The following is a 12,299-nucleotide window of genomic DNA, read 5'->3' on the forward strand; positions in this document are numbered from 1 at the left end:
TATTTTTTGCAGTGTTTGTACTGAAAAGACCTAAACGCTGATTTCGTTTTTTTCTATTACCTTACAATATAGCTTTTCTGTTTGCACTGTTACTGTGGCATATCTTTACAAATATTATAAATGTGTAACTGATTTTGTTTGTTACAACTTCACGTCTTAACTACTCAACAAATCACCATTTAGCATACACGATTTTAGGGTTACAAAAAAGAAGATGGTACTTAACAACTCAAATAGAATGACTTTTTTTATTATAAATTTACCAAAATTTCTCACTCTTACTTCAAAGAAACCACGTAACAACGTTACATAAACATATATCAATGTATGTATGTCAATGTCATTCTCGTAATACGACACCAAGAACCGATGCGCGCTGAAGCGAGTGCGTAACGGAACGTAATTGAAGATTAAAATAAAGATGCGGAACGAAGGTAATTTTATTATCAAAATATTTTTCATGTAAGTTGGCTCTTATAAGAACTTTTGAATTATATTATATAATTACGTTGTGAAACTACTGTTTGAAATGTAATTTAACCGAGAAGAACCGATATGACACTGTGGTTACAAATTGATACAGTGATTTAACAGTGACAGCATAATAAACAGCAGACTGGGTTACTTTTACTATGTACTTATGATATTAGTAGATATAACGAGATGAACAATATCACAAGACAATCTGTTTGTTCATAGTATAATGATGGACGTATTTCTTACTTATTAGTTAAAATTGTTTAAACCTTACATACATTGGACCGTATTTTTCTTAGTATGACTGAGTCTTCAAATACGCTTCTATTTGGTCGCTATTTCACTGCCCGTCTCAAATAGTCTGAAGGTTGGTAGAGTCAACAAAACAATACATAATCCTTAAAAAGCTTTTTCTCTGGCAGTGCAGCCTTCTGAGACTAATAAATAAATGTCAATACACATAACGAATAAGTAAAGGTCAACACAATCACTTCGAGCTATTTCGTGTATGAATTAGTAAGGGTATTTATTTATAAAAAATGTGATATTCTTATCTTATCAGCATTTTTTGAGCGTTAAATATTGGTCTTATTTATCTTGTTTTATTTACAGTCTTAATATCAATTCAAAATTATCGGTTTTTCTGTAGAAAAAAATTATCACAAAATACACAAGTACAAATACACATGCACTCTCTGTGTACTTGTGTCTGTCCCTCTCTTGTCCACTATAATATATTTTGCACTAGTCACTGTCAAATCGCAGTAGTGGCCAGAATCGGTAAAAAGGTCGGTTAACAAATCGACGGGATAGAGACAAATAATATAACGTAAAAAAAAAACATTCTCAATTTTGCTCGATCATTCCGTTGTTCGCTGTCATAGTTCGTCAATTTATAAAAAAAAAATATCTAAATTTTATTACCAGGCTTAAAATTACGATATTTTTTTCTATTTGACGTCTACACGACGATTTAAACGTTCAGACCGATTTAAAAAAAATGGCAGTTTTCAATTACATACTTTTGACTAAAGATGAAACTTGTAATCCCTGAAGAATAATATCGGGTATCAGCTTACAAATATAAATTATTAAGTTATTCGCATACATTATACAAATCATCATAAAGCTTATAATATTAATAAAATATTTCATTTTAACCGTGATCGCCCAAAAAAGTGTTGTTAATTACATTTACTGGTGGTAGGGCTTTGTGCAAGCTCGTCTGGGTAGGTACCACCCACTCATCAGATATTCTACCGCAAAACAGCAATACTTGATATTGTTGTGTTCCGGTTTGAAGGTTGAGTGAGCCAGTGTAATTACAGGCACAAGGGACATAAAATCTTAGTTCCCAAGGTTGGTGGCGCATTGGCTGTAAGCGATGGTTGACATTTCTTACAATGCCAATGTCTAAGGGCGTTTGGTGACCACTTACCATCAGGTGGCCCATATGCTCGTCCACCTTCCTATTCTATAAAAAAAAAAAAAAAATTGACTTAACTTAAAATAATACTAAATAGTAAAAGAACCAATGAAATATAATTTTAAAACAATAATACAAAGATATCACCATATTTATTTAACTTCGGAATACTATAAATAACTAGCTACCCGTCCCGGCTTTAAACGGTAGTATAAGGATCTTTATAAAAAGCTTAAATCGTAATACCATATAACTTTATTGGTTTACATGGCGCACAACAGTAAAGCTCCCAGACGGTATAATTTTTTCCGACATCTTCAACATTCATCGTTATATTTCAGCCAATTTACAGAAATACCTAAAACTTCCTTATGAATCATCGTATAAATTATACCACTTAATGTGAAGTAGTTATTAAAAATGACTTTAAAGTATAAGCATTTTGAAGTTTAACGTACATATAGGTATGTATACATATAGGTTTGTGGCAGATGACTCATTCCAACAATAGTATTTACACAATAAGTAAAGATTAAAACATCAAGCTGTTAAGTCAATAAATCCTTCATGTCGCAAGGTTTGTTTTAATAACAAAATTCCGGAGTTATTTTAAAATAAATAAGGCATATTTCTAAATAAAATGTTATATAGATTCGACTTTAAGTAAGGATATTATATAAATATAATTATATTTTATTAAAATAATTATTTCCTTGGTGGAAAAGATAAAGAAAATAAACTGTTAATATTTATTTATTTGTTACAACTACCGTGTTATTTGCCGGTTTTTATCTTATTACGAACTGGTTGTAACTTTACATTTAATGCAATCTTATTAAGACTCATTGGTCTAGTGGCTAGATATAAGTCTCCAGTTCCTGAGGACCTGAGTTCTAACCCATGTCGGGCCGATAAAATATTATGGGTTTTTTTCTGTCTTATATTCTCAGTAGCTGCATGGAGTCGGGAAGTTGGAAGTTTGTACACTACTGTTTCTCGAGTAGCACGTAAAGCCATTATGCATAACCTCAGTGACGCAAATGAAGATGGAACAAGAGAATGTTCAAGGTTATTTCCCACCAGTCTGCTAACTCGTATTTTAAGATTATAAAACGAACCCGATTGACGTCAACGTATTAAAAACATTTTGAGCAAACGCGCAAAAAATTGCTATATTATAAATGTTTTGAATAATTTACGGATATCAGAAGTTGATTGGTTATAAATATTCCTTTAGAGTTATGACGTTAATATATTTTGCAGTTACGAATTTTGTATACGTAATTCTATTCTCAAATGCATGCTTTTTTAATATTTTTTTATTCTGATAAGTATGATAAGACTGATGATAAGTATGTCTGTTTCGCAGAATATAATTGGTATAATGAATGATGAGTGGATGGTGCCCTCCCAGACGGGTTTGTATAAAGGTCTACCACTTTTGATGATTCTTCTCAATAGAAATATTAATTCGAAAAGTCTAACCCGCGCAAGCGTTTTATTTCGCTGACCAGGTCAGGATTTTTCGCGAGAAAAACTGAGAAACAAGAAAAATGTTTAAGTAAGTCTGTCATATAAATAAAATGCGACGCTATTAAAATTCAAAATTGATTTGAAGTATATACGTGGTGGGATATGTGCCATGACGTTGATGAGAATGTGGTCAGGAACTATTGACTTCTTCTGTCTAAAAATATTCGTTATTTTTTTTTCTTTATTTCAAAGAATAAGTGATCTAGAACAATGAATATGTGAACAGCGAATCGACAATGAAAAGGAAAGCCAATGTCTGACACAATAGAAACTTTGATACTACCGCTTGAATAAGAAAAGTTTATGAAAAACTTATATGAATGTTAGAATTCCGTTGAATGAGTTCATATTTTGTATGATAAAAGATACGAGATGTCGCAGTTGAAGATAGCGGGATCAAATTGCTTGTGCTTATATTGTGTTCATAATTAATGTCGTGCTCCTTCACATAGGAAAACATCGTGAGAAAACCTGCATGGCAATCTGCCACATCTTTATGCCACTACGCAATGGAGCAGTGTTATAGAATAACCTCCCAACCTTCTCCTCAACAGTAGTGGAGGCCTTTGTCAACAATAGGTTAACATATTTAAGGCATCAGTGATTGTAAAAGTAAATTTTTAAAGAGAATAACGGGTTACCTCTTAACAAATACTTCTTCGTTCTTGCGTTTCGATGTGTATCACATAACTTCACTGGAAATATTTAACTTATGTCAACACTCTTTGAAGTTATATATAGTAGGTATGAATTTAATTGGTATTTCAATGTGCTTGAAAATGAAGTCATACAGAAAAACATTTTATTATAATTTATTTTGAAAATAATTCGACACGATGAATAAAAAACATACGCAATATAACAAAAAAGTTTTAATGCTTATGAATACTACAAAAATATACGTTGCGATTTAGACGGATTTGAACTGCCATGGACTTTTTGTATTAAACAATAAAGCATCATTTCCTTAAATAAAATTATTTAATATCAAGATAAAAAAAAATTACTAAAAATGAATTCTCTGTAGCAAAGAAAAATATTTTAATTAAGCTAATTATTGTGATCTATATCTCTCGGTAGGCCAATTAAAAACAAAATTGGATCGAATATAATGTAATTAGTTTAACTTTGTAAGTTTGCAAATTGCTGTTAACAATCAATTTCACTGATTTATAAATTTGTCAATTTATAAATAATATTTCAAAAATTAGAGAAAAAAATTATGTGAAAAATTCGCTACAAAATTATTCGATTCTCATATCTATAGTCAGAATTAAGTTTTATGAATAATTCATATTCAGACATTAATATATACCCAGTCAGGGTTATAATTATTGTGCGAACTATAATCTATAGCTGAAGTATGTAACAGGATTTATCAAAACTACACCGTAAATGACGTAAGCGACTTTTTTCAGATATTTAAATATAACTCATAATTTCTTAAGCATATATACATAGTCTGGACATTTGAAGCCGTTTTATGCCATTGGGCTCAATTTAATATTGGTACTCTCTAAGGCATTTTAAAAAGCCTAAAAACGTTATCTGTTTTTGGCGTTTAGATATTCTATTCAGACCTTGAACACTGGGTCGTGATTTGTGATTAATATTTTATTTAGTGAAAAAATAATATAATAATAATATATAGTATGCTATCATATATATATATATATATGCTACCCAAGAACTGTCATTTAAATAACTAGTTTTCAAGTGGGTTTTCATTTATACAAACAATGAAAAACAACATTTTAATATTAGGATGATTCATCATATTATGAAACCAATCCACTAGTTGCGGAAAGTGGATAAAATATCTCGTAATGTTTTTGTATTAGCATTATTATTCTATAACCTTGTTTTATGTTGTGGTTGAATGAGACAATAACGCAATAGTTAATCTACGAAGAATCATACTCTAGATACCACAATAGTGAACAATGTTGTGAGACTTTTGATGAACAATGCTTACGAGTGTGTTCTGACTCTAATGGAGAAATATTTTTGTTCTTAAACTAAAAACTGTTAAATCTATTCGATAAAATTCAATAAGAATTTTTATTTCATCGTCATGAACTTTTAAATTAATAGGGAAAACAACTTACATATAATGGAAATCCATTTATCATGCACCCAGTGTGCTCCAAGTAAAAACTGAATAAAAACACATATACAAACAATTTTGGTATCGAAAATAGTAGGGATATTCTGTAAGAACTCACTTCAATACGGTGAGTATGTTGAGTGAAATGTTGACAACCGAATTATGGTGATATACTGTTTTGATGCCTGTATTCTTGACATGTTATGATTATGATGGACAATGACGCATATTACTTTCTGACATTTAAAGAACGTTTTCTGCGGTGAGTTTTAATTTTGTTCTTAAAGAATAGCCTCACAGTACTACCGAAGAAGCTAGAACTAGAACCGCGAACAATTAAAAATGGATTATAACGCAGAATCTTGTAAATGTATACTCTCACATGCAATAAAAAGAGATAGGATGAGATTTTACGGTCACTAATCCGCACAGATGAGTCCTAAGCTTTAAAACAATCTATACTATTCTTTAATCGATGTATAATATTAGTCTACTCAAAATAAAAATTTCAATGAACTATAACTCGTATAGAAAATTGGTGCATGACTTAAGTTTACTATTTATTAAAAATAAAATATTTAAAGTCTTCACCGATCCTATATTTTAAGATAGAAATGTGTCTAAATTTTTTTTCTCTTGCAGGAAGTTGCCCTTTTCGGCGAGTTTTCAATCCGAGAAACGATGATATATTTCGGTTGGATCGCTGGCATGACCACAAAGGAGGTTGACGAAAAAGTCGACTTCCTTGTATCGTTATTGCAGCTGCCAAATCCGACGAGGTTAGTGATGACATTTGTTTCCTTATTCGCTTATTTGAATAAAATCTTTTGCTTAGACATGCTGGTGGTATACGTATGACATGCAACATAAGCCTCAATGATGTATCCGAAGTGTCAAAAGCACAACGCTTTACTGACCGTCTAGCAAAAGTAAAAAGTCGCGGGTTTGATTTTGACCGCTTGGGCTAAGACTTATTAATATTTTACTGAGGTATTCCTTTAGACACGGAAACAATAGGGTCGGTTGCTAATGATTTCATTCGTTGCAAAGCCATCCTATGCTCATGTCAAAAGTGTATGTTTATTAGGACATGCTAACAGCAACTTTACAAAGTTTCAACACGTATAGAATATAAACAAAAACAAGCTCTAATGTTTTAATAGTAAGATTCATTTTATATAACATTTCATACTATCGGATTTTCAAATATATATTATTCTTTACAGCAAGAATGACCACATAGAATATAAAACAAAATGAGTGCTTAGAAACATAAAAGATACATAACAATAAAAATAAATTGACTTTTGAATATTTTATGGCAAAATAAACTGTCATTTACGGCATCTTAAAGTTCTATTCGAATCATTAAGCGCGAAAGCCCACGGCCAAAATGTCCCATCGTTTAATGGACAAAACTGTACAAAATCGTTAGGTTAGATGATTCTGAACCCGATTAGGTAACAGTAATAGTCCGAAATGTAGCAGCTGCGTGAGAATGTTGAAAAAATTGGCTTGTGGTTTTATTACATTACGTCTAATATTAGATTTTATCACTATTTGATGAAAAAATTCGTTTTCAGAGATTGTTGAATTTTTATATTTTATATTGATTGAGAATACACCCACGCCGCACATGTGGCTACGCGGCGTGGGTGTATTTTTTAAATGACAACAAATTTAACTAAATTGTATCATAGTATTTCATCTAATTTTCGGTGTACTTTAATGATAGATTTAAGAACCAATGACATATGTTTCAGACAACATAAGCGTAGTGCGTACATATGGTCTCCATTAGAAATATATTGAGACAAAAAGAATTATAGCAAATCGTCTGAAAATCTTTTTTCTCATTGAATTGGGATAAGTTGATGCGAAAAAAAAAACATTTCCAGGAGCAAAGTTGATATATTCGGAATATTAAAATCTATCGATTTGATACAGTTTTGGCCGTAATACTATGAGACAAACATTTTGGTCGTAGGCTCTCGTGCTATAGTACCTAAATTGCCTCGTTGGTCTACTGGTTATCTAAGAAGTAAGTAAACCTGAAGGTTTGCGTTCAAAGCTCGGGTCAGGTCACCACTAAAAAACTTTTGGTTTTTCCCGTCAAGAAATTATTAGTAACAGTCCGGAAGTTTTAGTTGACACTTAAAAGTATGTAACGATATTAACAATTACGCGCTATATCTCTTGCGCATTTTGCTGCTTATTTAAATTACTTAAGTTAGGCGCCTGGACAATAAATAATTACAAAAAAAATCTATCTGTCTGTATCTCACCATCTAGATAATACTTAATAAGAATTACGTTTATTATAATTTATATTATATACAATTTTTTTGTTTATTCGTTCATTATTAAAATATGCGCAGTACAAACTAGGACGTCAAAATTCATTAACGAGAGCATACCAATTAATAATGCGATTAAATTAAGTTTATAGTCAAAGACTTATTATTGTCGGATTAAACGAAATTGTAATCGCTATTCCATTAACTATTGTTATTTATCATATAAAATATAAAAATGATTTCCATTGAGAGTTTCGCTAAATTTATAAAAGTCTAAATAAAATAAATAAATAAAAACAGTACAAAATATGTAAATATGCTTTTATTTACATAACAATTATTTATATTAAGGACTTAAATATATATGTAATATATCATATTCATCTATGTATTGTATAATTAAAAATAGCTACTGTATAAATTATAACCGCGTGGAATGATGACAAGAATAGTAGCATTACCCCGACGCATCGTAGGTAATTTCGATTCTTTGAGTCAAAAGGTACCAAATTACTGGTGGAAGGGCTTTGTGCGAGCTCGTCTGGGTAGATACCACCCACTCATCAAATATTCTACCGCAAAACAGCAGTACTTGATATTGTTGTGTTCCAGTTTGAAGGGTGAGTGAGCCAGTGTAATTACAGGCGCAAGGGACATACAATCTTAGTTTCCAAGGTTGGTGGCGCATTGGCGATGTAAGCAATGGTTGACATTTCTTACAATTCCAACGTCTAAGGGCGTTGGTGATCACTTACCATCAGGTGGCCTATATGCTCGTCCGCCTTCCCATTCTATAAAAAAAGCTATATTTATTAAGTAGTTATAAATATATATTCGTTAAAAATAGGTTTCAAAAAGATTATTACCTAGATCGATATAGAAATATTAGACGTATAAGAAATTGCAAAACATATCTTTATCCCTGTATTAAGATACTACTACCCTGTATTAAGATACTTATTATCACTACTATATTAAAAAAAACTTAAAACTTCATTTATATAAATGCTGTCCTTATGAAAGAAATGCTAATTTATTTTTTCCATTTTGTATTTCAGACAAGTAAAAAATTTGTCAGGAGGTCAACAGCGTCGAGTTTCCCTCTCAGCGGCTCTTCTCCATGATCCTGAACTTTTAATCCTGGATGAGCCAACGGTTGGAGTTGACCCGGTTTTGAGACAGAGGTAAAATATTTTTTGTTAAGTAGAAGGAAATAAATATGTACAAATTTTAAATTTTAAATATAGTTCATTCATTATTATGCAATTTGGAATCATTTATAAAATTGAATTCAATAAGATTATATATTAATGAAATACGTTTTTTTTAACTTGCATAGCAATTTTTAAATTAATTCTTTGAGTATGTTCGGATTACAATTTTATATATCTCTTCAGTCAGTTTATATAAAGCTATCATCGCTTCTAAATATATGATTATAGATATATAATTTTTTGTAGTAGTATGACGTAGCAAATTATTTTAATGTTATAAAGCTAAAAAAAATGTTTGTTGTTTGAACGCCCCAATGAATCCACCAGGCGGATTTGAAAAAGGTTTTTATACGTTAGAAAATTTATTGGGGAAGATTAAAATAATATAAATCCCACGGTAGATACGAACGCGGTAGACACTAATTTTATATTATATAGTTTTACTGGTAGTAGAGCTTTGTGCAAGCTCGTCTGGGTAGGTACCACCCACTAATCAGATATTCTACCGCAAAACAGCAGTACTTGGTATTGTTGCTTCCTTTTCTATAAAAAAATATAGTTTATATATATAATTTTATGTCATATGTTTCCATCAAAGTCGGAAATTATACCAGTGTTATTTCAACGACAAGCTAACTATTACAACAACATACATTATACACGTGCAATTATTTATTTTTTTACATTACGCATTCTAAAATGATTATATATGCGAAATCCTTGCTCTCTTGTACATTTTGCATTACGCATGCTATCCTAAACCTCTTAATGTATTTTGACAAATAACGTCTTTTTAAAATCCTTGAACTGAGTCTCTCAAAGGTCATGACGTCAGCAGAGACAAATTGACGCAATCATCAATCACAGTTCCTTAATATCTATGATGATGTTTGTTTTTAGAAGCCTACTACATAATGAATAGATTGAATTTTTTTTTCCTCATAAATAGCTGCTTTATATATTATAAATGCATGCCTGTTTGTTATACTTAGTTATATTCTGTCATTTTTTGTATCTATTTTATTTCTGGTACAATGAAGTGTTTTAGGATAAAGCTGTTTTTAAATAATAATAATAAAAAGTTATAAATTAAAAGCGTTGTGCGGTACTATCCTGTTCAACAATATTAATTATAATTAAAGCTGAAAAATTTTACATTGAAACCGAAAATTGGAAACGAAGAATGTAAGACGAGTATTTCCGATAAAATTTCACTGAACATCCTTAAGCCGTGGTATCAGATCGCAGCTGGGCGTATTCGGAAAGATAAAGCGATTGTATAATTGGATTTTTATAAACGAGAAATTATACTTGAAGCGTGAAATACTCGGTGAAGCTGATAATTGAATAGTTAACGCTATTAGCCGATATGGACCAGTTGTTTAAGCACGTAAATCTTAAACGAAGATTGTGGGTTCGATTCGGTTTACTTAAAGTTGTTTGGGTAAAGGAAAATGTCTTGGTGGTGGTTATGCAAGCCCGTCTGGGTAGGTACCACCCACTCATAATTTATTCTACCGACAAACAGAAATACGTTGTTTTGATGTTGCTGAGCTTGAGATGATTTATAAATAAAATTATGAAACATGAAAATTCCTATACCTACCAAAATATAAGGTTATTCGCGTGTTTTAACCACTGGGTCATATCGGCTCTGGTATTTGATGTTCATACCTAATTATATTTTGTAATTAACGATTCAACCAAAATTAAACATTTGTTGAATCCAATTCGTTTCCAAAACAATGATTCACTCTGATCACAGACATATTAAATTAAACCAAATACATATATAACGTTTCTCTATCAAAGTATTATCGACTTGGTCAATAATCGCTACGAATTGAACCTTTTACGCCATCAACCATGTTGTGGCTAGGGTACTAAGACATACTCCAGTAGATTTCTATATGATTCGCTCATGTAGCAGACATTATTAATAGTGATAATAGTGAAATAAGGAACATTAAAGACCGCATCTGAAAAATGGTAATCATTTTCAATTGACAGCGTTTTGAATTTCTAAAATAAGAGACGGTACTATATTTTGTTCTCGTGTCTGCTTCAGACGCTGATAGTAAAAATCAACCTGAATACAAAGAATATCCATGAGACAGTCACTTCAAATATTTAAAAATAAAAAAAGCGGCAAGCAAAAGAACAATTTAAATATTTATATACTCCTGTTATTATTGAATCGAACTAGTTTTTTTATAGTCATACAAAATAATTGAAATGAGTTCATGATTGACTACTTTTGGTGTTTTTCTGAGTTGATTTTAAAAGCATTTATAATTTAAGTAGAGTTAACAAAAAATACTATATAGCCTAAGACAAAATAGATAAATAAATAGTTTATTGAAATGGATTTGTATATTTGACTATCAGAAATTTGATGCACTAGATGTTAAGCAGCGTGCTGGGCTATTAAGCCTTTTGTCTCGATCTTCATAGTTTTTCGCAGGTTATTCCATTTCTTGGTTCTTTAACTTTTTTTTCACCTTATATGGTAGGTTTTAGAAAAAGTCATTTTTGTTTAGATTCGTTATCAAGATTGATAACTTATATTCAAGCAAGATTTGTCAAAAATATTCCAACATTGGCGTGGTTCTTAGATTTAGAAAATGCATATAATAACATTTTAGTGGAAAAAGTTCTAAATACACTTGATGATTTAGGTGCAGGTAGAAAATTTTGTGAATATTTATGGAACTTCCTTAGCAATCGTCGATTATTTATTCAATCTGAAGAGAGAGCTAAGATTTTTAGGAACACTAACAGAGTTTTAACACAGGAAGATCCTCTTTCGCCTTTATTGTTTAATATTGCATCACACGAAATATGTTTTACTAGACAGGTATACATTTTACAGTATCCTGACGATTTTGTATTGTATATCAGTGATAAGGATTTAAAAGGATGTAAATCAAAAATTCAGTTAGCTATAAATACTATTGTGATGAAATTAAATTCTTTGGGTTTACAGATATCAAATAATAAAAGTAACTTTTGTTACTTTAGTAGAAGTGCAAGGAGAATTTTACCTTGTCTTAAAATAAATGATGTTCTCGTACCTTCAGCAATTAACGTTAAACATTTAGGAGTCTGGTTGGACAGAAGTTTGCGTTAAAAAAAACATATAGAGGAAGTTGTTAAAAAGTGCTCAAGTTCTTGAACATAATAAAAATTCTAGCTGGTCCTTCATGGGGAATTCATTCTAAGCATCTGCAACTCCTTTATTTGTC

General features: G+C 30.8%; 1 protein-coding gene across 2 annotated transcripts in view; it reads left to right on the forward strand.

The window, feature by feature from the left end:
• Nucleotides 1-12,299, forward strand: part of LOC126778102 (ABC transporter G family member 23) — an 82,315-nt gene that overhangs the window by 41,212 nt on the left and 28,804 nt on the right. For both annotated transcript variants that reach the window (XM_050501481.1, XM_050501480.1), the window contains exons 4-5: nt 6,186-6,322; nt 8,899-9,024. In XM_050501481.1, coding sequence (XP_050357438.1) covers nt 6,186-6,322; nt 8,899-9,024 — 263 coding nt within the window. The remainder of the gene's footprint in view (nt 1-6,185; nt 6,323-8,898; nt 9,025-12,299) is intronic.

This window comes from Nymphalis io, chromosome 25, assembly GCF_905147045.1.
Source record: "Nymphalis io chromosome 25, ilAglIoxx1.1, whole genome shotgun sequence".
In the NCBI taxonomy this organism is placed as follows: domain Eukaryota; kingdom Metazoa; phylum Arthropoda; class Insecta; order Lepidoptera; family Nymphalidae; genus Nymphalis; species Nymphalis io.